At 41.6% G+C, this 25,870-nt stretch overlaps 1 protein-coding gene across 6 annotated transcripts in view; it reads left to right on the forward strand.

Annotated features, from left to right (window-relative positions):
• The window catches only part of sash1a (SAM and SH3 domain containing 1a), a 187,155-nt gene that overhangs the window by 109,632 nt on the left and 51,653 nt on the right, over positions 1-25,870 (forward strand). Inside the window, exon 1 of one of the 6 annotated variants that reach the window (XM_051960857.1) lies at positions 20,806-21,478. The exons of 4 other annotated variants lie outside the window; for them this stretch is intronic. In XM_051960857.1, the coding sequence (XP_051816817.1) occupies positions 21,371-21,478 (108 nt within the window). In that variant the 5' untranslated portion in view covers positions 20,806-21,370. Of the gene's footprint in view, positions 1-20,805; positions 21,479-25,870 lie in introns of those variants that run through there. One more of the 6 variants, XM_051960860.1, reaches the window with a different exon arrangement.

Consider the following 25,870-nt stretch of genomic DNA (forward strand, 5'->3'; position numbering starts at 1 on the left):
CGCTCCAAATCACACATTTATCAGTCGCTTGTGACATGCATGGCAGATTACAGCATCTGAAAGGGAGGTTTGGTCAGTGCTAATGTGATATGTAGTAGAGAAGGCCTGCAGGACGTATTATGCACGTTTCATCAAATGCCCAACCACACGCCTTCTGCATGATTTAAATACGATGGGCTTCTTTATTGTACTGTTTCATGTGTGTAATATCATTAGTATTCCTGCTAAAAGTCCCATTGTGAACAATTTTATGTGCTTTCTGACTCGCAGCTATTCGTAGCTGCAGCTGGTACCAATTACAGAAAAGCATTCATTCCCCTTGTTAGACATTGCTGGGGCATATTTATTTTTTGGGGTCCAAGCGTGTCTGTTTTTTTCTTCATGGATATGACAGAAACAGCAGTTTGGGAGCCAAAACATTTAATGTCATGACAGACTTGATGGACACAAACATATCGCTTCGGTCACAGCATGGGTTGGAGGCAAATGTCTGAGTAATCTGCTTCCCGATTGGCACGAACGCAACTTCTATCCTTGTCATGTAGGGCGAGTATATTTAAAATGAGCAGTAGTGCTGCTGCAGGTAGGAAAAGTCTGGTTTTGAATGAGTTTTCGTGAGCAAAGATACATTTCAAAGTTCATTTTTCTCGGTGCTATGTTTGGATTGAGTACCAGTGGACCCCAAAATATCTTTGTTCATGCAAATGATCCGCAGCCTGCTCAAAATGTGTTCATCCTGCAGCCTGATTGCTTTTGACAAGTTTAGTTCATTTCACAACGAGTCTGTTAAATAGATTTTCTACATTAAATTACTCTTATCCTGTCTGCCAAATTGTATTTCCTTTGTTGCGCTGTTTCCCTTTATCTCTAAAATGAATTCAATGTGCACAAGTGCTTCTGAATTAATGATTCCCCGCAGAGTGTAGTGAAAAACTAACTAAAAACCAACAAAATCAGCGATGGAAGTTTTTGTCAGAGGCGTATAATGAGCGTGGTCTCATGTAACACACAATAAGGTGTCACAGGTCATTGCACTGACCTTCAGTTTGAATGCAGGTGCAGCGTCCTGTCCGCCTGATTCATTGTAAGCAGCCGTCACAGGGCAGCACATTCGTTCAGCTTGTTCCCGAAGATTACCACTATCCCTCTATGCTGTCACTTTTTTTCCCTGTTATTACTTTCTGGCTACATTGTGTAATTCTCAGTGGTTCTGTTGAGCTACAAAAACCGGCTTTGGAAGCTCATTAAGTCTATTTTGGCACGAGTCACAGGCCAGGTATAAATCTCAAGCAAAATCCAAGTTTTGAGCATGTCACAGGTTACACATCATATTGAGATGAGAGGATTACAGCTATTATTGGTGGAAAAAAGAAAAAGAACATTCCCTGATTATAGCCCGGCTCCGTGTGTGGATACAAAGAGCTCTGATTACTGCTGGCACCGCCGCCTCACTTCCCAGGATTCCAGGCATTGACTGACACTGCGGGGGGAAGCGGCAGGAAAGGCTATAGGCGTACACACTTGTGCGTACCAACACAAAGGCACACATGTGGGCACACATGAAAACACAGTGATTAGTGCTTCATAGGTTAATCTGATGCTTTGCTGCAGGGATGTCAAACATGCAGCCTGCAGGCCAAAACCGGCCCGCCAGAGGGTCCAACCCGGTCTGCAGGACGACTTTGGAAAGTATAAAAATTACAGAGAAGACATTAGCTGCAAATTGCAAATTTTAAAACTGTAAATTTAAATAATTTCTAGACCATGACCAGCTGTTTTGATCTTAAATTAAAATGCTCATTGTTCTTTTGTCATTTTGGGTCTCATTTTTGTAATGCTTTGTCTTGCTTTTGTTATTTGTCTTTTTGTCTAATTGTTTGATGTTTTTGTCGTTTTGTCTTTCCTTTTTGTCTTGCTTGTGTTTCTAGTCTAATATTTTGTCATTTTACCACTCGTTTTTGTTCTTTTTTTGTCTCCTTTTTGTCGTTTTGCATCTCATTTTGTAATATCTGATCTTGTTTGTTGTTTTGGTCTTTGTCTGGCTTTTGTCTTTTTGATCAAAAAAGTAAAAAATACTACAGTATATCATTCAGTTCCAGATACTTTTGACTAAATGTTTTGTGCCTTTTCAGTTACATTGTGATCTGTGTAAATGATAAACTGAGGCATAATGTTGTTAAAACTGAATTTATTTATCTTAAGAAATTTTAGGTTGTTCATAATGTTTTGTAAAAAATAATTCCTTAGATGTGAGCGTTTTTACACTAAAACAAAGGAAAAATATGGAGTTGTGGTGAGCATATAGGTTCTTATGCTCCGATTTTACTGGTCCGGCCAACTTGAGGTCAAATTGTACTGAATGTGGCCCCTGAACTAAAATCAGTTTGACACTCTTGCTTGACTGTAAGCACACATTTTCTTTTTTTTTTGAAGAAGTAGAATTGCACCATTCCTGTCAAAATGTGTTCATCTGCATTAACTACACAGAACACATGCAGCTTTGTGGCTAATATTCAAGCATAAAACATATATTTTTATGGACGGTTTTCTTGTTGCATGACGGTGTAAAACACGTCACTCCGCACTCAATAAAACACCAATAAAATTTGATGATCACGCTTAACACCAAGCGTGCATCCGTGCATGCTTTTTCTTGTTTGTGTTGCCCGTGGCAACGATTTGGCGAGGATCAGAGGTGATGTCAGCAGTGATGTACGAGCGCTGGAGCATGAGGGATGACCTCAGCAGAGGGGAAGTCCCGGGGACTCGTATCAGCTACAGCCAGCGTTCGCCTTCACGACGTTCTCACACTCTGTATCTCCACTAACAACTAAAGCTGCCTCGACCCCCTCTGAAAATGTCTGATTCTTCAGACATCGCAAATCACCAGCGTGCAACATGACAAAGACCTCTGACACAGACGAAAGTCACACTTGCCACACATGTGTAGCAAAACCAGAGGCTGGGAATATTTCCAGCATGGTAGACGAACAGCCTCAGACTGCTTACTTTGCCCAATTTGCTGCTATAAGAAAAATATTCCCCCTCCACAACAATAGCATATATATATATATAATAATTGGAACAGCTTGTTGTTATTAGTTTCATTTTAAAGTCTTAAAATTGTGCATTTGAGCATGTGATTTGGAGCTTAGTTACTAAACTAATTAGTCAAGTGAATAATTTCAGTAATTCCTTTCATTTTTGGCAGACAGTTCCTGGCTCCAGTGGATTTCTCACAGTTTTCTGCTATTTTCTAGAATAAACTGTTTACATTTTTTACTGACAAAATATCCAGCAGATGAGCTGATAATTGAATAAGCCCTTAACATGAGTCATTTTACTGTTTTATTTCAGCTCTTGGACACATACAGTACTGTCAAAAGTTTGGGGTCACTTAGAAATGTTTCTTATTTTGAAAGAAATGCATTTTTTTTTCAATAAAGATAACATGAAATGAATCAGAAATCCAGTCTAGACATTGTTAATGTGACAAATGTCTATTCTAACTGGAAACAGCTGATTTTTAATGGAATATCTCCATAGGGTACAGAGGAACATTTCCAGCAACCATCAGTCCTGTGTTACTAATGCTACATTGTGTTAGCTAATGGTGTTGAAACGCTACACTGGACACTGTTTTGAAGAATGAGTCCTTCTTTTGAGCTCTACCTGTACGTGGAAGGGTGACACAGTAGACATTCTTACAAAGACATCAATGTGTCTATATGAAGGGATATCGTTAGGTTCAGAAGCTGAAGTTGATTTCATGTGTTTGTTAGGACTTAGCTTAGAATTTCCTGGGTAACGGCTAAGACTGCATGGGCCTGTCTCGCATTTTGATGTTAAAACATTTAGCGATGTGCTACCAAGGCCAACTTGGACCTAAATGCAGTGTTTTTTGGATGTTCAGCAAACATTCTGGCTGTGTCGATGAAATGAAATGGGTGACAACAGATCTCATGGTTTTGTGGATTTCCACAAAGGTTGGCAGCAAAAAAGTGTGGTCTAAGTGTTCCAGTAAAAGAGGATGAAGAGAGTGGATACAATACAGATTTCAAACCTTTAAAATGCTGCATTTTGCAACTGTTTCATGAGTTACATCCTCCAGTTTGGATTACACTGACTGTAAGAGGTATATATGCACTCTTAGAAATGTCCTTAATATTGAAAGAAAGCTGTTTTTTTTTTCAATGAAGATACCAGTAAATGAACTAGAAATCCAGTCTAGACATTAATATGGTAAATGACTATTCTAGCTGGAAACGGCTGATTTTAATGGAATATCTCCATAGGGGTACAGAGGAACATTTCCAGCAACCATCACTCCTGTGTTCTAATGCTACATTGTGTTAGCTAATGTGTTGAAGGGCTCATTGATGATTAGAAAACCCTTGTGCAGTTATGTTAGCACATGAATAAAAATGTGAGTTTTCATAGACAGCATGAAATTGCCTGGATGACTCCAAACTTTTGAATGGTAGTGTATACATATACATGTATTTGTACATTCAGTAAGTACACTTTTGAACAGAGGTCTGTTATGAAAACAGAAATGGCCATATTTGTATGCTGTAATTTAAATAATAAAGTAGTCATAGTATTTCCTGTAACTACGTCCAGTGGTTATGGTCGTCAACCTTCGGCTGTGGATTTGGGCATCTGGCACATGTGTTCTGTGGCTTTTTTAAGCGGGCAGCGTGGGCATCTGTGTTCATGTTGTGGGCTGCTGTTGACATCTGTGCATTTTCGCTGACATTTAAACCCATTAGATCATGTGTTTTTTGACAAAACTGCCACGGCACTGGCGTGACAGGATCTAGCATGGGAACACAACCCACCCCCCCTCCACCCAACCACCTCACAGCCCTCCTGGAACGGCTGCTCTCTCCAGGTTGGCAGAGGCCTACCCTCAAACCATAAATGACTGGTTGCCTCTTCCTGGGACAGCTGTGCTACCAGCCATAAATGGGGAAACTAATCATAGCAGCACCAGCCACATCCATCCGTGGAAACAGATCAGGAATGCCATGTGTTTATAAGCAGCGCACATAGAGACACGTGTGTTGCTCTTGCGTATGCGGACCTGTTTATTCGTGTACAACTTGTGAACTCTTATGAGATTTGTAATTAATCAGTGTGTGAATTATTTCCTCCTTTGGATTCATTCGCCTGCATCGATGTCTTACGTACTCAGGGCTGGGTGTTTAATAGCTGTTGTAAAAGTGGAGGCTGGTAAACGCATAAAACACCGTATGTTCTGAGTGTGGAGGAGAATGGAGATGAATGTGCAGGTTTGTGGTCGCTCTGAAGGATGACGTCTGATTTTTACGTCAGATTCTTTCAAAACTGCCTTCCCAAAACCAGTTGGATGCTTATCTTATCCTCATGTTTTTAGAATATCAGGAAGTTCTTTTTGTGCAGGACCCTGACTTCGTGGCTCAGACTATTCCGATACGTGACATTGAGCTCCATAAATATAATTGGCTTGGCTCGACCTCGACAAGTCTTATGTATTATCGATGCTTTGCCCCAGGGGGAGCTGTTGCTCCAGGCGTGGATTGTTAATTTCCCTGCCCTGCCCTGTCCTGCCCCCTGGATCCATGAAACATCCTCTGGTACTTCCCCTCTTGCCTTTCTATCCATCTCTTAATCAGTGTTTTCTGTTTGCTTTCATGTCCCTGCCTTTTAGTCTCATCATGTTTCACACACAATAAAAGAAACTGTTTTCGATTCACTCACAATGCCAAAACTTTCCCCTACCTTTCTCCTTGCCATTACATCACGGCCTAAAACCCAGGCCGCAGCTGTAAACATGTTTCCGCCACATGTCCATGGCTGTCTAACACCAGTCATTTCTGTGCATAAACAGACTGAATCAGACATCTAAGTGAGGTTATGACTGAGCTGGACAAAACCTGAGCTGGGCTGACTTTGTTCGAGCTGCAGTTCATTATTAGTGTGAGGCAGCTCTAAGGGAAATGCATTGTTGTGACTCTGAGCTCTTTAACTTTATCCCTGGAGATCTTGTTGAGCTTCGGTGTAGCGGTGAGTAAAGGCTACACATTTAGCTTGACAGTGTCATATTAAAACATATGACAAGTGTTTTGTGTGTGCCTTGTGAATGTCTGATTTTAAAAAGAATCATACACTGCCGTTCAATAAGCTTGGGGTCACCCAGGCAAATTCATGTTTCCATGAAAATTCACAATCTAATCATCGGTTAGCCTTGGACATACCTTTTCATTCAATGTTTTTATTATTATTATTTTCCACATTATAGATTATTACTGAAGACATCAAAACTATAAAAGAATACATATGGAATGATTTTGTAAACAAAAAGAAGTGTTCATCTTCAGTATTAATCTACAATGTAGAAAATAACACAAATAAATACAAAGCACTGAATGAGAAGGCTTGTCCAAACTTTTCACTAGTAGTGTATATTAATTGAATGTATTCACCGTTTCTGTAGTGGAAGTGCTCGGCTCCACATTCCAACCCTAAAACCCGAGTCAGAAAGGTAAAAAAAGCGCCCACACCCTTGGAAATACCCCTGCCCCGCTCAGAATTTGGTGTTCAGCCCCTTCAGACATGATATAGAGAGCTTTGAAAGAGCACCACTCATATCTCAGGTCTGTGCTTTATAAGCCATATGTGCTTATGTTTTTGGTTTTTTTTTTGCTGCTCTGAGATCATCTGGAGCAAATCATCTTGCAGCTGTCGTTTGATATATTCTAGTCTTTGACATGGAAAGGGGAAAAATATGCATTTATAGAAAGGAGGAGAGAGAAATTAATTGAATCCTGTGTGCTTGCAACCTACCTGTTCTGTCTTTGAACCTTTGCTGCCGTGTTCTGTCTGTCTGACTCTATATTTATATATAAAATCAAAGTTTGTCTTTTCTTCCAGGTTTATGACCCAAAGAAGATATTCTGAAGGTTTTGTGGATGAATTGCTATTTAATGATGGTTATAATAGATTGCTGATGTTGTTAATACTAGAGATAATGCAAGAGACGGATAGTGATGGTAATGAAAGAGGAAAAAGGTAATACTACGCTGACTACACCGGTCTCGGCTAGATGCCAGCTTTGCTCCACAGGATATGGGTCTCTTTTTAGCCAGCATGGGCTCAGCACCAAGCCCTGCAGCAGAAACTCCTGTGCCAACGCAGGCCTCCTGTGAGTTTGTCTATGTGTGTGTTTGGGTGTCTCCAGAGGCCTCATCCCTCTGACCATCGATGTCACGCATGATGAGTTTTCTGTCTCGTTTTCTTCGTGTTTTGCAACCTGCCAGATCGACCAGGTTTTTTTTTTCTTTTTCATTTTGTTGTTGTTTGTTGACACCAAACATTGGCCCAGTTTGTAGTCATCATGGCTCCGCGGAAACATATTTTCTTTGACGGTATATAATTAAAGTGTTTTGTCAGGAAAAACAAGAAACATTTGCTCGCTCCAGCTTGTCAAATACAAGATTTCGGATGGCTCTCATTTTATTTTCAGACATCTTTTGACCAGATAGTAGACAAAATGAACAAAAAAAAACCTTACGTTACTTTCTCGCACCTTTTTACACTAAAAAATCCAGATACAGACTCAATTTAACACTATACTCCTATTTAGAAATGTGTCTTTACCTGAGACGGAACCGTCTGTAGCCCAGACTCTATTTTACCCGTCATGCATTTAATCTCAGTGGACCTATTAACCTTCGTACCGCTCCTACTAGTCCTGGCTCCAGAGAAGCTTTGCTCTTCCAGAAAGTTGTGTGAGGGGGCCAGTGAAGCACGATCTTTAACTGCTGCATTGGCCAGCTTCTATCTAGCCAGAAAATAAACCTTTAAACCCACGAAGCTAATGACCGCCAACTGCTCCATTTGTTTCCTCTATCGGCCTTGCTGCGGGGTTTGTTTGTTGTTGTTGTGTGTTCGCATGCTGGCTGCACGCTGATAGGATCTGTGGGGACAACGGAGAGCGACAGAGGAGTCGAGTCGAGTCAGAAAGGTGTGTTAATGAGGGTCTCAGTGACCGTCTGGACCAGAGATTTCCGACAGGACTCCCTGCTAGTGTATAATGAGGTCTCGTCAGGCAGAAAGCAGCCATCGACGCAGCTTATATGGCAGGCATCGAGCCATCGCCATGGTAACCTGTGAGTTTTTTTGCCACCTCAAAGGTTCTGAGTCAGCCAATTACTGAAGAGAGACAAAACCGGAGTCAGACGTGGTTTAAATGTTTCAGAAGGGCAGCGAAGGTGAGCCCCAGTACTTTTTAGGTACTTTTCTGAGTCTATAGAACTTAGTTTTCCCCGTTTTTGATCAAATAGTTCCTGTTATTAATCAACTTTTGATCAAAAGTACATTCATTCATATTATTTTTGTAGGACAATTATAATAGAAATATAAAATCCATTTCATCAGAGCAGGTAAAGGTTGTGGTTGGAGGCATTGTTCATATTCCAGGAAGCACACCTGAAATTGCACTTATTGAGCGTTAGCTGAGACAATCATACGAACTTCTTAGCTTAGGACACAAAACTAGGCTGACTCCATTGGAAATGAACAAAATCTGCTTACCAGCACCTAGAAAACGTATTAATTGGTGAGTAATTTAGTGGTGTCTTGACATCGTGAAGTTAGGAATCCTGTGGAGACAAATAAGAAATTATCAGACACAAAAATGTCACAAATTTTGACTTTGTTTTACCCCTCAGAGTCCCTCTCTGGGCCAAAATTTATCTACACTACCGTTCAAAAGCTTGGGGTCACCCAGACAAGTTCCTGTTTTTCATGAAAACTCACACTTCTATTCATCTGCTAACATAACTGCACAAGGGTTTTCTAATCATCAATGAGCCTTTCAACACCATTAGCTAACACAATGTAGCATTAGAACACAGGAGTGATGGTTGATGGAAATGTTCCTCTGTACCCGTTTCATTAAAAAATAGAAGCTAGAACAGTCATTTACCAATGTAACAAGGTCTAGACTGTATTTCTGATTAGTTTAATGTTTTCTTTGTTTGTTTTCTTTCAAAAATAAACACGTCTAAGTGACCCCAAACTTGTTTTCAGATCAAAACCGTACAGTTTGAATGGACTCCAGCGTGTTAAAAACAACAGGAAGGTTTACCCATAGAAATCTCTTTTCTCCTCTCTCCATCTGAGCATCATTTTTTTCACTCTGAGAACACAATCCGCATGTTTGACCAGCGCTTTGTGCGTCACCATGTGAACCCCTTTAAGCAATTAGGAAAATGTACAAGTTTTTGTTTTGTTTCGTGTTTTTGTGGCTCGACGCTGCCACCGGGTTCATATTTTGTCGGTGTAAGCAGGATCCTCTGGACTAAAACGGGGGGAAATTCCTGTGAAAGTAGAGGGCTACAGTGGATTGAGCTGAGCTTGCATTATGTTTGTGTGTTGTGTGGTTGAGTTTGGAGTAGACAGCCGACCAGACAGACAGAGACGGATTGAAACCGTGCAAACACAAATACACAGAGAGAGAGAAGCCTGGAAGTTTTTGCTTTAGGGAGGACTGAGACACTGGCATAGCAGCTGATTGGCTGTTCTGCTTGTCAGTCATTGACACTGTTTACTAAGACACTTTGTTAATTGTGCTGCTCATATAGTGATGGATGATCATTTCAGTCAGTTGTCAGAATGAGCTCCTGTAAATGGCAGAATAAGCTTAAACTAGATGTCTCACTGCGATGATCGATAGCAGCATAAATGTGCAGGGGAATAAGGAATGACAAACAGGGATATAAAGTTAGAGGGAGACATGTGTGAAAGGTGCTTAATGTGCTGTGGTCAGGTATAAACTCAAAACCAAACTGACTCATGATGCTGAGCTCTTAAATAATGTGCTCTCAGTTAAATGTGGAGAGCAGAGCGACGTATTCACTCTGTCAAGGCCACATTACCTGCTATCTGCTGCCACTTGAGCTGCCCAAGTGAAGGTTAGTTTGAGGCTCCTGGACAAAACTGCTGATTAACTCACAGCTGAAATGAAGCATTTTTTATTTTAATTTACTGCCTGTGTCTTGGCAGCAGGATATCTGAAAATGAATTTTGATTTAGTTCAGTGGGCAGCGTGTCTGTGCCAGGGAATTTGTAGCTCCGACAAGGAAACAAATGTGTTAGAGGAGTGTTTATAGTTGGAATGATTCATTGTAACTGAAAATTGATATGATATGAGCGATACTCTGAAAAAAAAATCAAATAAAAATCCCCTTTTTGACTCCTTACATCGATAATAGCGCTGGGAAGGTGCTCAACTGTGGTACCGGCCGAGTTCTAACCAATATCTTTAACACTGTGACTTTGAACAGCACTGACACACATGTTTGTGTTGAAAATCCCTACGAGCTGAGGTTTTGAAATTCATCCACCGTCGCCAGTTAGAGGAATACTTTTTTGCACGTCAGCATGTATTTTAACGTGGCTGTTTATTTGCCTCTAATGTGCAAATGGCCAAATATGTGTGACAGATTATGTGTTGCGGCCTGTATGTGAGATATATGATGGCTGTGTGAGTACTGACAGTAATTACAGAAGGCCGTACCACAGCAGCCTGAGGCTGGCTGAGGAACAAGTTATTATAACATCTAATACATAACCAAATGTCAGCCGTGTCTGCAGCCTTCTCTGCTAGCAGCGAGATATAAATCTATGGGGAAGCTGAAGCTGTAAATGCTCATGATGCATAGCTCGCTGTGAGTTTTTCATATGAAAAGATTATAAATGTGTGCTTGAGGTATTTTTAGATATGATTTGCAGTTTGCATGCAGCTTCTCGTTCCATCAATGAGTGCTTCGCTGTGTGTGTGCTGTGGATCTGTGTCCGTTTATGCATATGTGCCAGAGATAATGTGGCATCTCCTGAGCTGGAATCCGTCTCACGGCACACTCAGAAGAGACTCTGTCTTTTTCTGCTTCTGTCAGACCTGAATGTAGTCTTTAGACTCCTAAACGAATACATTCCAAGCTTTATTCGGATGCCATTTCTCCAGATACAGTGCAAAAAATGGGCTTTGTCAGTTTAATACCTGGACCAATATTTGTTATCCTTCTTTCTGTGGTGTCTGACATTAGCTGAGACAACAGGTGAGAGTGTTTAAATGGAGAAACAAAGCAGAGGCAGACCAATAAAATCTTTATCGAGACCCACTGGCTACTGTCTTGTTAGCTGTGGAGCTGTACAGTAAATGCACAGCTATTCTATCTCTGTCGGTGTAGTGTGTGTGTGTCTAAGCCTGCATGTGCATGCATGCCTGTGCTCCTCAGTGTGTATCTGAGTCCCATAAACCTGAAATGAGCACAGTAAAACTGAGCTTTGGATGAAACTGCAGGGGATAATTATGCAGTGTGTTCACAGCACACATGGTCATTAATGACATTGAGGCCAAGCCTATTTTTTACAGTATCTAGCTCAGAGGCTTACATATGGCAGACTGGCTTACTTGACATAAACGGTCGCGGAAGAGGATTTAATAGACAGTCCGGTGTCCTGCATGGGCGAGGAGGCCATGTGCTCTGTGGCTTGTAAGTACGTTTGACGACAGCAGGGGGATCCACTATGTCCAGTTTTACTGCCTCATTCTCAGATGGACGAGAGAGGAAGTAGCATTGTGAAAGGGTTTAGAAAAGTGGAAGAAAAGAGGTCAAAACATACCCAAAGGAAAGCTACTGATAAGCAAGAAACCACCAGTGATAAAACTTTGATGTCTAATCAGGGAAAAAGATAAAACAGAACAAAATAAACATGAACAGACTGGAAATTAAGGGTGCGTTTCATCAGTTTTTCACAGGTTATCCAGATTATATGCTCAAAAATTAGTCTTTTTTTTCATTTTCAAGGAAGACTTTGCTTTTCACTTTGACTGGAATGATAGTGCATTGAATATAAACCCAAAATTGCCCATTAAAAAACTAATAGGGACCCGAAAAAAGATTAACCATCTCTGGCTTTGTAATTTTCAGTCAGGAATAATCAAATACAAATAGCTTTTTATTTATTTTCATACACAGGGCAATTACAGATACCATTTTACTCTGCTGTGTCTATTTTTATTAAAGTTTTTCCTTTTTTCGTTACAGCTGAAATCATTTTCAAGCAATAATGACCAACTTAGATAGTAAAAATGTTATTTAATCTACAGAGATAAACAATAAAAGGAATCAGATAGTTTTCCTCAAAACTGCTGCTTAATTTTGTCCTGTCAGGGCTACATCGCTTTAAACAGTTTTCTCACTTGTTAAAAGTTGTATGTTTATCGATATTTACAGTGGAAGTTAGGTGTCAGACATCCACTACAATTCAAAAGTTAGGAGTAACACAGACAATTTCATGTTCTCCATGAAAACGCATACTTTCATCCATGTGCTAACATAATTGCTCAAGGGTTTTCTAATCATCAATTAGCCTTTCAACACCATTAGCTAACACAATGTAGCATTAGAACACAGGAGTGATGGTTGCAGGAAATGTTCCTCTGTACCCCTATGGAGATATTCTATTAAAACATTTCCAACTAGGATAGTCATTTTCCACATTAACAATATCTAGACTGTATTTTATGATTCATTTAATATTCATTGAAAAAAAAATGCTTTTCTTTCAAAATAAGGACATTTCAAAGAGCCCCCAAACTTCTGAACAGTAGTGTATTTAAATAAAATTTCAATGTGGTAAAAATGAGATTGTTACTTCAGTAGTCTGTCCATAGAGACATCGTAGATTCTGCACTCCTCTCGTGCTCGATCCATGTTGTGAAACCGCCCTGCCAAAGTACATGTAGTGCCGATCTCCAGCACACAGAGCGAGATGACATTAGCCGTCAGCCTGGCACTGCCATCCTGACACCAACACAGCTGCCAGCCAAGTCTCATGACCTCCATCCATAGCAAGACCAACACATCTCGTCTGTCTGCACCTGTGGACTCACTCAAACAAAACAAGCAAACACACAAACAAACCCCCCCTTCTTGTTATTTCCCGAGCACACCTGTGGACACCATTTTGACGTAATTTATTCTTCTCCCGTTGCCTTTTCTCTTTCACGCCCTGCCTGCGGTTGTCCACGAAACACTGTGCACTCGCTTTAAGGACGCTGGCCTCGCTCATGACTCTCGCAGCTCGCTTACATCCAAAACAACATCTGTCCTTTCAGTCGCGCCTGATTAAAACACCCTGGAATCTCAGTTCACACACTCGCAACACACACAGTGGTGTAATATAATCACCTACCACATGGCCACGGAGCCGTGCGCTGCATGGAGAATCCCGGGCTTAGCAGAAATATGCTTTGTTTTTCTTTATTAGCGGTTTCTTTTCTGGCACAAAGCACATGAAAAGGGGACCTGCAATTACCAGTACATTACTGAAAGCACGGATAACGACTTGTAAATACTACTCGGAAATGCTTGTGGCTGCGGGAGGCGTAATGTAATTTGCTGTTGACTGTATGCTTATCGACACTTTGCTAACTTAAATGCACATACCATAGACTGAGCCAAGATATACAGGACTCTTGGAATCCATAAAAAAGGGTAGAAAAGACAGAATTTCAGCAAAAATGTCACGTTGTAGCAAACATGGAGGACCTCCAGCTTCACCTCAGGCCTTTTTCTTTCATCCTCACTGCATCTCAACTACACTGACTTTCTGCTTGCATCTAAATTCATGCATCACATTAAAAAAATTTTGCAGGATATTTCCTCTGACAATGCCCCCAATCCATATTGTTTTTCCTGACATACCGTACGCCACATGAGAAGCTCTGACAGCGTATAAGGTGCTGGTTATCACATGCACTTCACACCCCAGGCATCTCTTCTTTCTTTTCTGCATCTATTTGTTGTTTTTCTCGGCGTTTTCGCTCCCTGTCGCCTTTGCATATCACTTTGTGTGTTTATCTCGCACTCTCTCGCTTGTCATCCCCCTTTTCTTTCCTCTTTAACTCGAGCCCAGAGGTAATTCCTGTGTTGATGCTGGAAGTTAACATTTCCCCAGCTTTCAAAAGACTCCGCTGCTCCGCTTGACCAACCCACGAAACGCAACACCTAAAACACACAAACAACAAGCTCCAGGCGATCATGATTACTCCCTTAAAGCATTGTTTTCAGTAGGAAAGACCGTGTGTTGATTTAATTTAATGAGTTGCTTAGCTGAGGGAGGGGACCGAGGAAACAGTAATTAGTTGTCATGCTAATTGGGCCTATGTGATAACTCCCACACAAAAGTCAGCGGCGTGTGAAGCGCAATGGGGCTGGCCTGCCTACTCACTGGGAACACACATTTTCTTGGGCATTGGGACACACACAAACACTCGCACATGCACGCAGATAAATAACAAACCATTCAAGAGTGGTTCAAAGAAAATGCCTAGAGACTGCCAGGCCTTTGACCCATCGACGGAGCGGAATTAATGATGTGAAAATCTTGATCGCAATTATTCAGACGGAGAAAGTACGCCAAGAACTAAGGGATAAAGGTTCAGGACTTTCGATCCAATTAGCTTTGGGTGTGAATCTATATGTTAACATGAAAAAAGGAGGAAAATACTGAAGCACAGGCTGGGAAAAAGGTTGTTAGGGTTTGTAAAGCAAAAGGAAATATGACTGAACATTTGGCTTGATATTATCCTTTCAGGGAAACCAAGAAAATAGACTTTTCTTGTTTGATATCTTTAAAATCTATGCTTCTAAACACAGCTGCTGTATGTATCCATCAGTGTGTACACTGCAGAGAGTACATACGCCTGTGTTACTTGTGTGTGTGGTCACGTATCGCATTCCTTAAGTGTGTCAGTGTTGCCCTTGATGTCCGTCCGCCGTGTTGTTAATTACCCCTGCCATGACTCCCCACGGTATTTTTAAGCCCAGGGGTCAGTGACCTCCACTAAAGGGTCACTCTCACTATCAGGGGAGGTCTGTTTCTGCTTCGCTTTAACATGATCTGCATTCTTCTTCTATCTCTGTCTCCATTTTCTCCTCAGTCTCTGGGTTGCTGTATCACCGATGTCAACTTTAAGCCTCTTCTTTGCTCCACCTTTTAGTCGTATACAACTAATCGCTGGAAATAACGACGGGTTGTCTTTCATAACCCCATTATTTTCTCAGTATACACCAATCACCCACAACATTGTGACCACTGACAGGTGAAGTGAATGACATTGATCATGTTGGTACTATGAGGTGTTCTGCAGGAAAACCCTGGATTTTGGCATCAATGTTGATGAGACTTAGACACCCAAATCAACGTTGTCCCAGAATGAACACACTCCTTCATGCAACTGGAATTATTAAATGCCACTGGAATATCCTCACAGGAAAATGCACCCCACCACATCGCAAAAACATCAAACAATCAAGAACATCTTGAGGAACATGACAATCGCCCAAGATGTTGATTTGGCCTCCAAACTTCCGAGACCCCATTCTGATCAAGCATCAACAGGATGCAGTGGAACAAGTTTGATTCCCAGAAGCCCCACTGCACAACCCAGAGTACCCAAAGGATCCACTGCTAGCGTCCTGGTGCCAGAACCCATAGGACACCTTGAGAGTGATTCTCAGCTGAATCAGAAGGCTCTTCTCCTTGTCTCTTAATGAGTATGTTTAGACTCACTACCTGGTTTTGCGCTAATCTTGCTGAATCAGCTTCAGTGGAAAATTACACAGTGTGACACGCCATAATCCTGGGCAAGTGCATTTCTAGAAGATCTACCACTTCAACGGAAGTTTAGCTGAGACTTTATGCTGACTTAGCATGTGGGAGTGTTTGAGTGGTTAATGAAAAGACTCAAGGGAGAGATTAGTTGATTCTTTGTTCCTGGAATGTGTCTTTAATGCTTTATTGTTTGTACTCATAGCTGTGACACACATGTTGCTCTTCCCTGCAAGTAGAACTCGATGGTGACACCTCATCCTGACCTAAATTCTTCATGTTTCACCTTGTTCAGTAAATTTGACGTTGTTTGCACTGAACAATTTTTAATACCATCAATATTACATTTTTACTTGATCTAACCCACTTTCTGTAGTTTTTGAGAAAAATGGGTTTGAAGTTTTGTGTTTTCAAGAATGGTCTAACATTGGAAGCACTACTATAACGCTGTATTTGGGTTGTGGGTTTGACCACGCTTCTCCTAACCCCCTCAAATGGTCTTTTTTTAATGGTTGGACAACCAACCCCTACAGACTTCTGGCTCTCATAGGTGAAAATGTCAGTTTCGTTACTCGTGTCACATTTTTACTCATTTTTCACTGCAATATAAAGTCACACACCTCTATGGAAACAGATCAGCGATAACTAGAAGTAGATTAAAATTAAAAAATATCTTCTTTGCAGTGTGACAGCTACAATGCCATGAACCACAAAAATAATGGAATTGGCATGTACAACTTTTTTTTCAAGTTTCCACAGATGCAGATAACTTAAACATTTTTCATTTTTGACAGGTTGGTCAATATTTGTACAACAGTTCTGTCACTGAAGTAGGAAATGCTTTTTTAAGATGCATTTGTACATTGAATTTATTTTCGCAAAGTTACTTTTGTAATGTTGAATACAATCCCCCAATGCTTATTATCATAAAAATGACATTGTGTAGATATTTAACCATTTACACTTTTCATTTGTTCCCATAACCGTCTCTTATCTACAAAGCCAGCAGTTCAATATAGTTCATCTGAACAGTTGCTAAATATTTGTCATGACTGTTGACTACGGGTGAGTCATTAATGACTTTATGGTTGCACCAAGGAGTGTAAAATCTTTTATTTTTTTAGAATCTGGTTAGTTGAAACGGTTATTTTTGGCATTTTTAAAAATTATAAATATCAAATAAAGAGATATTGCTAAAAATGATTTTAGATTTTCTTAGATTTGGTTAACAGTCCTGATGCCACCATATTTCACACATGATTAGTTCCAAAACCATTAGAACATTCAACTATTCTTTGTCTTTTTACAGTTTCTGGCTCTAATAAACGGTGTCATTTTGACCATTTATATTTTGAAGATGGCATGCCTTCCAAACCCAGTAGTAGTTTTGGAGATACATGGGGTTAAACCGATATATATTCAGCATTGAGTCACACACACATAGCTTCTCGCGGATATGGCCTCAGCATGTCTGATATAAATCCTTCCTATGTCCGTCCACTCCTGAGGTTTTCCGTCTCTACCTCAAACCTGATGACACAGTGTAAATCCCCTCCGCCGTCCCACAGGAATCCACAAGGATCAGCAAATAAGAGGAAGAAGAAGAAGAATGCCTAATAAGACAGTGAAACTATTAATATTAATTTGAATAATAGGAAGAGATGAAAGGAGACAGATGAAAGAAAGCGAACATGTCAAAATATCTCCAACACTTGACATCAATCAGGATGTATTTTAAGTCCTGAGACTTTCAAGACTTGGTTCAAAGTAACTTTTATATGTGAGCAGTTTATATTCATGACATCACCCCTCTCATGGAGGAACCTCCTATATATTTGAGAACCATGAAATAAGTTCTCCCAGTCCACTTTTACGACGAATTTATGGACACGGTGAATTGGTCGCAGGCGTGTCTTCTGTCTGTTGATGCGCTGCACATTTTGTCCTCATTTCTGACCAAATGTTCACATGGAAACTTACCCAAAATTTACTCTAAAAGACAAGACTTTAACATGCAATAAAAGCGCAATTAGCATCTGGTGAACTAACTAGAGAGTGACTTTTGTTTCCTCTTGTCTAGCAACATGACACCTTGATTAGTAGTGAGTGTGAAAAGAGGGAAAGCTGGCAGCTACGTACACAGACCGACACACCAGGGGTGTTTGATGAGTCAACAGGCTTCTCCTCTGCTCATTAACACTTTGACCCTTCTGTTTGAGCTGCTCCAGGTTGGGGGTCACACTGTCTTGTATTTGGGCGTTTGGGCATGCAGAGTGTTTGTGTGCATAGGACGGCGTGTGTGACCTCCAGCAATTCCCTCCAAATGAAAAGAAGATCAGGGTGGCGCCTTAAAATCGCGCCTACGATTCACAACATATTCACAGTTCTGCAGAAGCAAACTACGAACACACACTGGCAGTAATGCACTCGCTGCTGCCACCGCAAGGTTACAGATGTAGGTTGACAGCGCAGATCCCCACACTGTCAACCAGCCGCCCCACAAAGCTGCTCTTGTGTGAACGAGTGTTCTCTGTGTTTAGACTGTAAGCAGGAGAGTGTTGAGCAGCTGCCACTCATCCGAGGCCTGTAAAAGTCATTGTTCACCTCCTCAAACTGTGAACCACGATCAGTGCCAACAAAGGACACCCAACCTTGGATAATACAGTCAAAAACAGCAAATTTTAGTAGAATTTTTAGCTGTCTGGACTGAAATATCCTCATGGATTACTTTGTAGTCTTGTACAGACTTTTATGAAGAAACCTATGGACTTAAATCCCCGAGTTTTCCCTCATGGGGCCGTGTTTTTTATTGAAATATCTCCGCAAGAATCGAATGGATCGCTGTTTGGGAGAAACATTCATAGCCAAAGAGTGACTTTTAGCAGCTCATCTTTTATTCACTGCATTCATTAGTCCAATACATCCATCCATTATCTAAACACCGCTTAATCCTCATTAGGGTTATGGGGGACTGAAGCCTATCCCAGCTGACTTAAGTCTATCATATAGAGACAAACAATCACACTCGCGTTGACACCTGCAGACAATTTCGAGTCACCAACTAGCCTGAGCATGTTTTTGGACTGTGTAGGAAGCCAGAGTACCTGCAGAGAACCCATCCATGCACAGGGAGAACATGCAAACTCCATGCAGAAAGATCCTTAGAAGGTGGGGACGCGAAACGGAGATCTTCTGGCTGCAAGGCGATAGTGCTAACCACCGAGCCACTCTAATACAACAGATACATGTGAAACTGGTACAGTAATACCCCTACGCTTAGCTGTATTTTCTGCATCGTACACATTAGCAAATCGAGCATTAGCGCTTCCATAATGAAGATGTTTTGCAAATGCAGTGGTGAGAGCATTGTAGCGTGCCAATCTGTGTTTAGGACCAAATGAGATGACACAAACACAACGTATTTACACTAGTGTGAACAGGATGTCTGTGGCGACTCGCAAAATATTACAAGCCACACACAGTGACACGTGTTCCATCAATTACCAGTTATTTTTAATAGCGCTTACATAACAGACCCACTCTTCAACTTACTCCTGTGCAAACCACCGTACGGATTTTTCCTCTGCTGGAGTCACAAGTAAGCAAAGAAAAGACCAATAGGGACGATGCACTGACCCAGGTGACATTGTTTGGACCTCAGAAAACATATCTGCAATTACCACTTATTGCCACAGGTGCCACCAAAGAGAAGAAAAGCTTTGAGATTTCCAGTTGAAGTACAGTTTCACAGAAGCACTGTTGGCTTTACACTCCTAAATCAGGATCGTGCATCCTTTTTTTTTTTTTATGTTTATCTCTCTAGCAAAAGTCAAACTGATATTCCACTGAGATGCAGTCGTGTCAATGAAATTTACGTGAGCCTTTTGCACCATAAATAATTGACAGTAGGCCTCTGATCACATATTTTCAAGTGAAACTGTAGCTGTGTGGATTATTGTGTAACTGATCGCCTTTTACATGGCTACAGAAAGGAATGTGGGGTTAATAGTTTGCCTAGTCTGCTTTCTTTCCTTCCTTCGTGCCACTTTTGCATACATGTTCCGACTGCATGTGGCAACGCAGACTGATCCGGTAAAGAGCAGGGAAAGCTTCGACTGACTTGAATCCACAGAGGGAGCTGGAGCGAGGGATGGTAAATATATATATATATATATTCAAGCTCTTTTCCATCTCTGGTCCTTCTGGTTTCTGTCACAAGACCCGGCAGCTGTATCTGCTCTGAGAAAATGTGCTCTCGACAACAACAGGGGCAGCTTCGGGACTTCTTCATTACAATAGAGAAAAGGCCGCTGGTGGTGCAGAATAAACGGCAGATCAGACAGGATAGCTGTGTGATTTCATGCTTGTACGTAAAGTGGCTCTCTTTATTCTGCGTGCATTCAAAGGACATCTGCTGCACAGAAAACATTGCTTGCTGCACTGTACACAAACTCCTGTTTGCATTATGTGAGACAAAAAAGCTAATTCTCAGCAACTCAAATTAAGTAATTAAAGGGTAAAGTATTTAAAGTTGAAGCTTTGGGGTTTTAAGCAGGCATAGGAGACCTATGAAAAACATTTTTTTTTCCCATGCGGCTTTTTTGTTTTGTTTTTCAGACAATCGCGTGGAGAATGTGCTTTGTTCACACTCCCTATTCAGACGTGGCTGGAGAAATGTATTGGTGGAAAGCATGTCAGTGTGGGATAGAAAGATTTGTGAGCTGTTAAATGAATTCTAAGACTAGAATGAGTTAGCGGGGTTATAGAGGTTTCAGAAAAAAAATCTTTAAACTTTTAAAACAGTCATAGAAGGCAGAAAAAATCTCCAAAAGTACAATTAAACCACTGCAAAGTCACTGGTGAGTGCAGCAGGATTGAAAATTGGGAAAAGAATTCTATTAAAAGTTAAAAAGAAAGGTCAAAATATTATAATTTACTTAAAAAAACCTGAATCGTGCGTAAAGCTGATTATTGAAATATTAATGACTAGTCAGTGGTTTGCTTTTGATACAGAACAAGTGTTTTGTTTTTTCTCCCTGTCATTATGTGTTGCTGGGAGGAGTGTGTGGGGGAGAGAGAGAGGGAGAGGGAGGGAGAGCCGGCGGGTGAAGAGAGGGGGGAGGCGCAGTGTTTGGAGGATTTGCTCGGGCGTTCGCTCACTCGAAAGTTTTAATGGAAACGTGCGCGCTCGCTGCACTACTTTAGGCACTTTTCTCTCACTCGTCGAGGGATTCCAACAAGTTTTCTGAAACTTTCAGGCCGCTTCGACGTCTTTCTCAGCCCCACCTTGCCCGGTGTGAGCTTTGGTTTATGCCCGGTCACGGATCCGTGCGGTGCGGTGTTGTGGAGCAGCGAAGGAACAGCCCGCTTGGGAGTTTTCAGACCGATTGACCGGTGGTGGGTGGAACACAGGCCGCTTTTCTTTCCTTTCTCGTGTCATTTTTGGTGAAGGTTTAATTATCTGCATCCACTTGTCCTGGGAGTTTTCGCAAACATGTCAGGAAGCAATTTACGCACCAAACTTCGAATCGTGCCAAGCAATGCTGCAGCGTTTCACCGGTGCGTCAAGGGCAACTTTTTGTAGATCAGCCTTTTGGCACCGACACCTCGCTCACTGCTGGCTATCACGTCCCAGCCTGAGAGTTTGGATTCGAGTTTTTGCGCCAGACTGGTCTGACTGTAAACAACGCTTCCTCGCGTTATGGAGGGTGAGCAGGGGACCGGTGCGCCCTCCGAGGAGCCCCAGGCGGAGAGCGCTGCTGCGTCCGACAGTTTCTCCCAACTGTGGACGGACGTCATGGGGATGCTGGTGAGTTTGTTTTGGAGGGGGTGCCGTGATCGCAGACTAACATCACAGGCTCACAACTAACTGAGATTTCTAATCCTAAAAGTTGACACGGATTTGCAGGGTGAGTGGCCAACCAGTTGGTACATGCAAATCATGCATCCAGAGAACACTTAAAAGGCCCCACGTTCACATCCAGCAACACTTGCAGTGTTACGTTCAGGTATGTTTGGTTGCAGGCTGCTGCTGGTGAGCTCATGAATTAGCTGGCCTTCAAACAGGAGTGGAATTGAAGAGTGGTAGGTTGTGCACTGAATTTTGATTGCTTTTGTGTGCTGCCATGTTTGTTTTACTTCCCTACTGTGTTGTTTCCTTTTGGCGGTCAGGAAAGCTTTAATGCAAGGCCAAAGATGCAGAGGTGACACAATATTATCAAATTAAATAGGCAATGTTGATTCTTTAAGATGCTTTAGCTGAAAACTGAGGGATATATTCTGGCTTTCAGAGGGAGAAAGGCAACATTTTTGCAAATTTACATACAAATAATATCATTAAAGAGTGTTTTCTAGTAGTGTTTCTGCTCACATTGATCATAAGTCAGATTCACCATCATGTATTCTTTGTAATCTGTTATCTCCCTCTAGATGCAGCCAGATTTGGTATATTTTACATGTTTGTGTCTGCAAGCGCTTTAGAGATGCTGTATATTCTAAGATTTCTGCAACACTTGCGCTTCTGCTTTACGGGAAGTGATTGATCTGCTGACCAAATGCAAAGCAGCCACTTCCAGTCTGTGTAAAGACAGAGGTGTTAATTTGGTTTAGTCTGGAGCTGAAGATGTGAATAGTGTGTAAATGCAGCATTGTGTGTGTGTGTGTGTGTGGGTGTGGGGGGAGATGGAGCTGTTGCCCTGCCCCTCTGACACTAGGTGGGAGACCTGGCCCTCAGCCAGGCAATTTATCCAGATTTATTGCTCCGGAGGCAAATGTCCACAAGGCTGTGCTCATCTTTGTTGTTCTTTTTCCCCACTCAAACTGAAATACACACGAGCATAAAGTTCTTTTGCTCTCAACAAACTCAACTCTAATATTTTACCATCAGAATCATCTATTAAATGTATTCACAGGTTGATAATATACATACAAGCAGGATATCTTAGCATAAATGAATGTGAAAAAGTTTTTTTTTCCTTGTTGTTGACATCAGCATTCTCCAAGCTTTGACTAACTAACCATTAGTTTTAAGTAGCTGAGCTTCCTGCCAATAAACATTACGAAGCTCTCTCTAAAGTTATTTCAAAATCATTACTCCTCGTGCCAGCAGACATGGCGAAGTCTTGCATTATTTCAAAATCTCCAGCCTCGGCTTTTTGTTGGAATGTTGCTCCGTGTGCTGTATCACTTTACAAGTTTATGTCTTGAGTCTTAGGTTTAGATGAGCTGTGACCATCGTATTTTCCCTGCAACACTACACTAGAAATATTAGACGCGCAACAGTTTGGAACTCGAGCGGCCTCCCCGGCTGTTGAGTGTCTTTAGCTGGTTCAGCGGGTCAGTTTTTCACACCAGGACTAACTGGTTTAACAAGCGTGATTGTGCATAATTTTCAGCTAGTTGCTTCTCTGTGAAAGTAAATGAACGTCTGGTGATCATGAAAGCAGAAAATGTAAAACCTAATAGATTTTGACAGCTTAATTTCTTTACAGCATTTCTGAAGCTTCTTACAAGACTGCATTTCCAGTTTGTTTAGACATATGTGAAATCTTGACTAAGTCGCCCCGTATGGTGAACTTTATCTGAACAATTTGCTCCTATCTTTGAGCACATTGTGAGATCCTGAGCACAATGAAGACCGTATCTCTGCTATACCTCTATATATAACTGCACTGTGACTTTCAATGGCTTTTGTTTTGCTCGGGAGCCTATAAAGGAATGGCCTTTACGTTTGGGTTTGCCCCAGTCCTGTTGATCCAACTTAGCTCACTGTTGTGAATGTGTTTGTTCTCGACTCCCCACACGTGAGAACAGGCCTGCATACTTCTACAGACGTCCTGATAAAGATCTGGTTGCTTACTGTGATCTGTCTTCTCCTGATTGCTGTATGTTTCTGGAGAGCTGCTCTTAATATTCAAGTGACGGCTCACATATAACCCACAGCAAAGAGTTAGTTCGCTCTTTTAAAGCGAGTTTTCATAATGTTTTCACTGTACTTCAAAGGTTACTTGGGTCTGCAGTGTTTTTCGGAGGGCCCCCGGTCCCTGAAGTTAACCATACACAGCATACGTGTGGAGGAATGTGTTTAATAAGAATACCTAAGAAAGCCAGTCATTTATTTGTGGTTGAAGCCGAGTAACGAGCCCTTGAACTAATTAAGAGTCAAAAGCAGTTAAGGACAGTATGGCGCAGGAGTTGTAACTGCTCTAAGTGCTTGGATTTACAGATGTTTGAATGAGACTTTGCTCCTAGTCTCAGCCCACTTATGGAGCAACGAGGGTTCTTTCCTCACATCTTAACTTTCTTTATTTAATGTTATTGAGCCATAAAAAAACCCATAAACTGCCTGACTTTAAGCGGGAAATTCTGCCTCAACATAATTTTTTTTTTTTGACGTCAAGATCTTTGAGATAATCTAGATTCCAGTTCCTCTCGGTTACATCCCATTTTGCCAATGTTCTTTTGAGTGTGTGGGATTCAGTTTTAACTAGAATAACTGCTATTTTTCTCAGTAAATTGCAGAAGAGAGACCAAGCAAAGATTACCATGTGCCTTCTAGCAGTCTCCAAGTTTTGGTCACTAACCTGGACAGCTGACAATCACTCATAACTACCGCTTTGCTCCTCTCGAGAAACTTTCCCTGCGTTTTGCTCGAGAGGTCATCGCTAGCCGAGGCCTTGTGGAAATATTTTACTTGCCTGCAGGGACTCCCTCTCCTTTTGAAGAGAGTTTTGTGGTGTTTTGCACAGCGTGGGTGGGAGCTTGTCCATTTGGAAAACACTGATTATGTAGGAGACGGTGCTTCATCTCTAAACCTAAGGAACCGGTGGTGCTCTCGAGACGTGATTATTGATTGTGTCTGGGAAGCATATCGTTAGATGATGTGGTCCCTATGTACATCCACCCACATAACACTTCATACATAGTGGCAGCATATGCCTCACTGTTTGCCTGCCAAGCACTGGTTAGATAGGCCACTTTGTATCTTTGCCAATAATGTTCCAACTCGGTCTATAATGGCCTAGTTTTTTTTTCTGTTGTTGCCCAGCCCAGTCTGCTCACTTCTCCTTTGCTCCCCCTCCCTGACCAGGCTCATTATTGAGGTCACACAGAGATCTGGCAGGTTTCCTCTGCTGGGATGGCAAAGCACTGTTCTGCTCAAGCCACGGATATCCTGAGGAAGCTCCCTGAAAAGAGTGAGCCGCGGCCCTTGGCTTTACCTTCCTCAACAGTCTTCCAGCGGTGGCTCCTAAAGCCAATACCATAGAATTTAGTCAGATGTCTGCTGGCTCGGTGTCTTCTGTGGAATTCTCCACTGCAGTACCTTTAACATTTTTTTTTCAGTTTTGCTATTGTTGGGTGATAAAACATGACACACAAGGAACTTTACATCTACCCCTCCTCCTGTATCTTTTCCAGATATCTCATCTGATTTGTCTTTCTTTGTCTAGTCTATTTCCTCATTTTGGTTGTCAGTTGAGTGCTACTACTGTAGCACTACTGTAGTAGACCAGGAAAAGATAAGTGGCATAGTCGATCTTTGTTGTTGCATGAGCCTGAGGAACTGGATGGGTAGAGTGGAGGGTGGAGTACGACGCTATGATGCTTGTACTGTTTGGCAGGCGATCCACTTTAGTCTTGTTGGGTTTAAGGTGGCGCATCCATGATTAAAGCTTGTGGTTGACTTCTAAACAAAACATTAGCACAATGGAACACAGCACAAGCCAGTTGGTGGCAATTTCAACCTGCCACTCCTGTTCTGGGATTACGTAGCAAGTGAAAGCGATCACACTACTGACGTTCTAACATTACATCAGATGCATGGCTCCATTGTAAACCGCTGTCATTGTTCTTTCCCCTAGAGAACGAGTAGTCACAAGGCTATCCTTGTAACAATAGTTACTGCCATGTACACTAGCATTCAACCCCTGTGCAACTGAGCCCCAGTATGATGCACGAAGGAATGTGAGCCCAAAGGGTAGAAGAGGACGAACTGCAGCTGTTTTGTCGTGTCTGTCTTTACAGTTCATAAACAAGCACATTCCTTGAGACTCTTTGCAAAAAGACGTGGAAAACACAAATCGAGGGCAACTTGATTGAGAGATAAGCTTGGCGTCTTGGCAGTGATTCTTGGGCATGCAAGGAAACCCAAGTTATCAGTGCTTTTCATGCTGGTTGTGGAATTTATTAACTTTACAAGAGA

This window comes from Acanthochromis polyacanthus, chromosome 16, assembly GCF_021347895.1.
Source record: "Acanthochromis polyacanthus isolate Apoly-LR-REF ecotype Palm Island chromosome 16, KAUST_Apoly_ChrSc, whole genome shotgun sequence".
NCBI classification, from domain to species: Eukaryota; Metazoa; Chordata; class Actinopteri; family Pomacentridae; genus Acanthochromis; species Acanthochromis polyacanthus.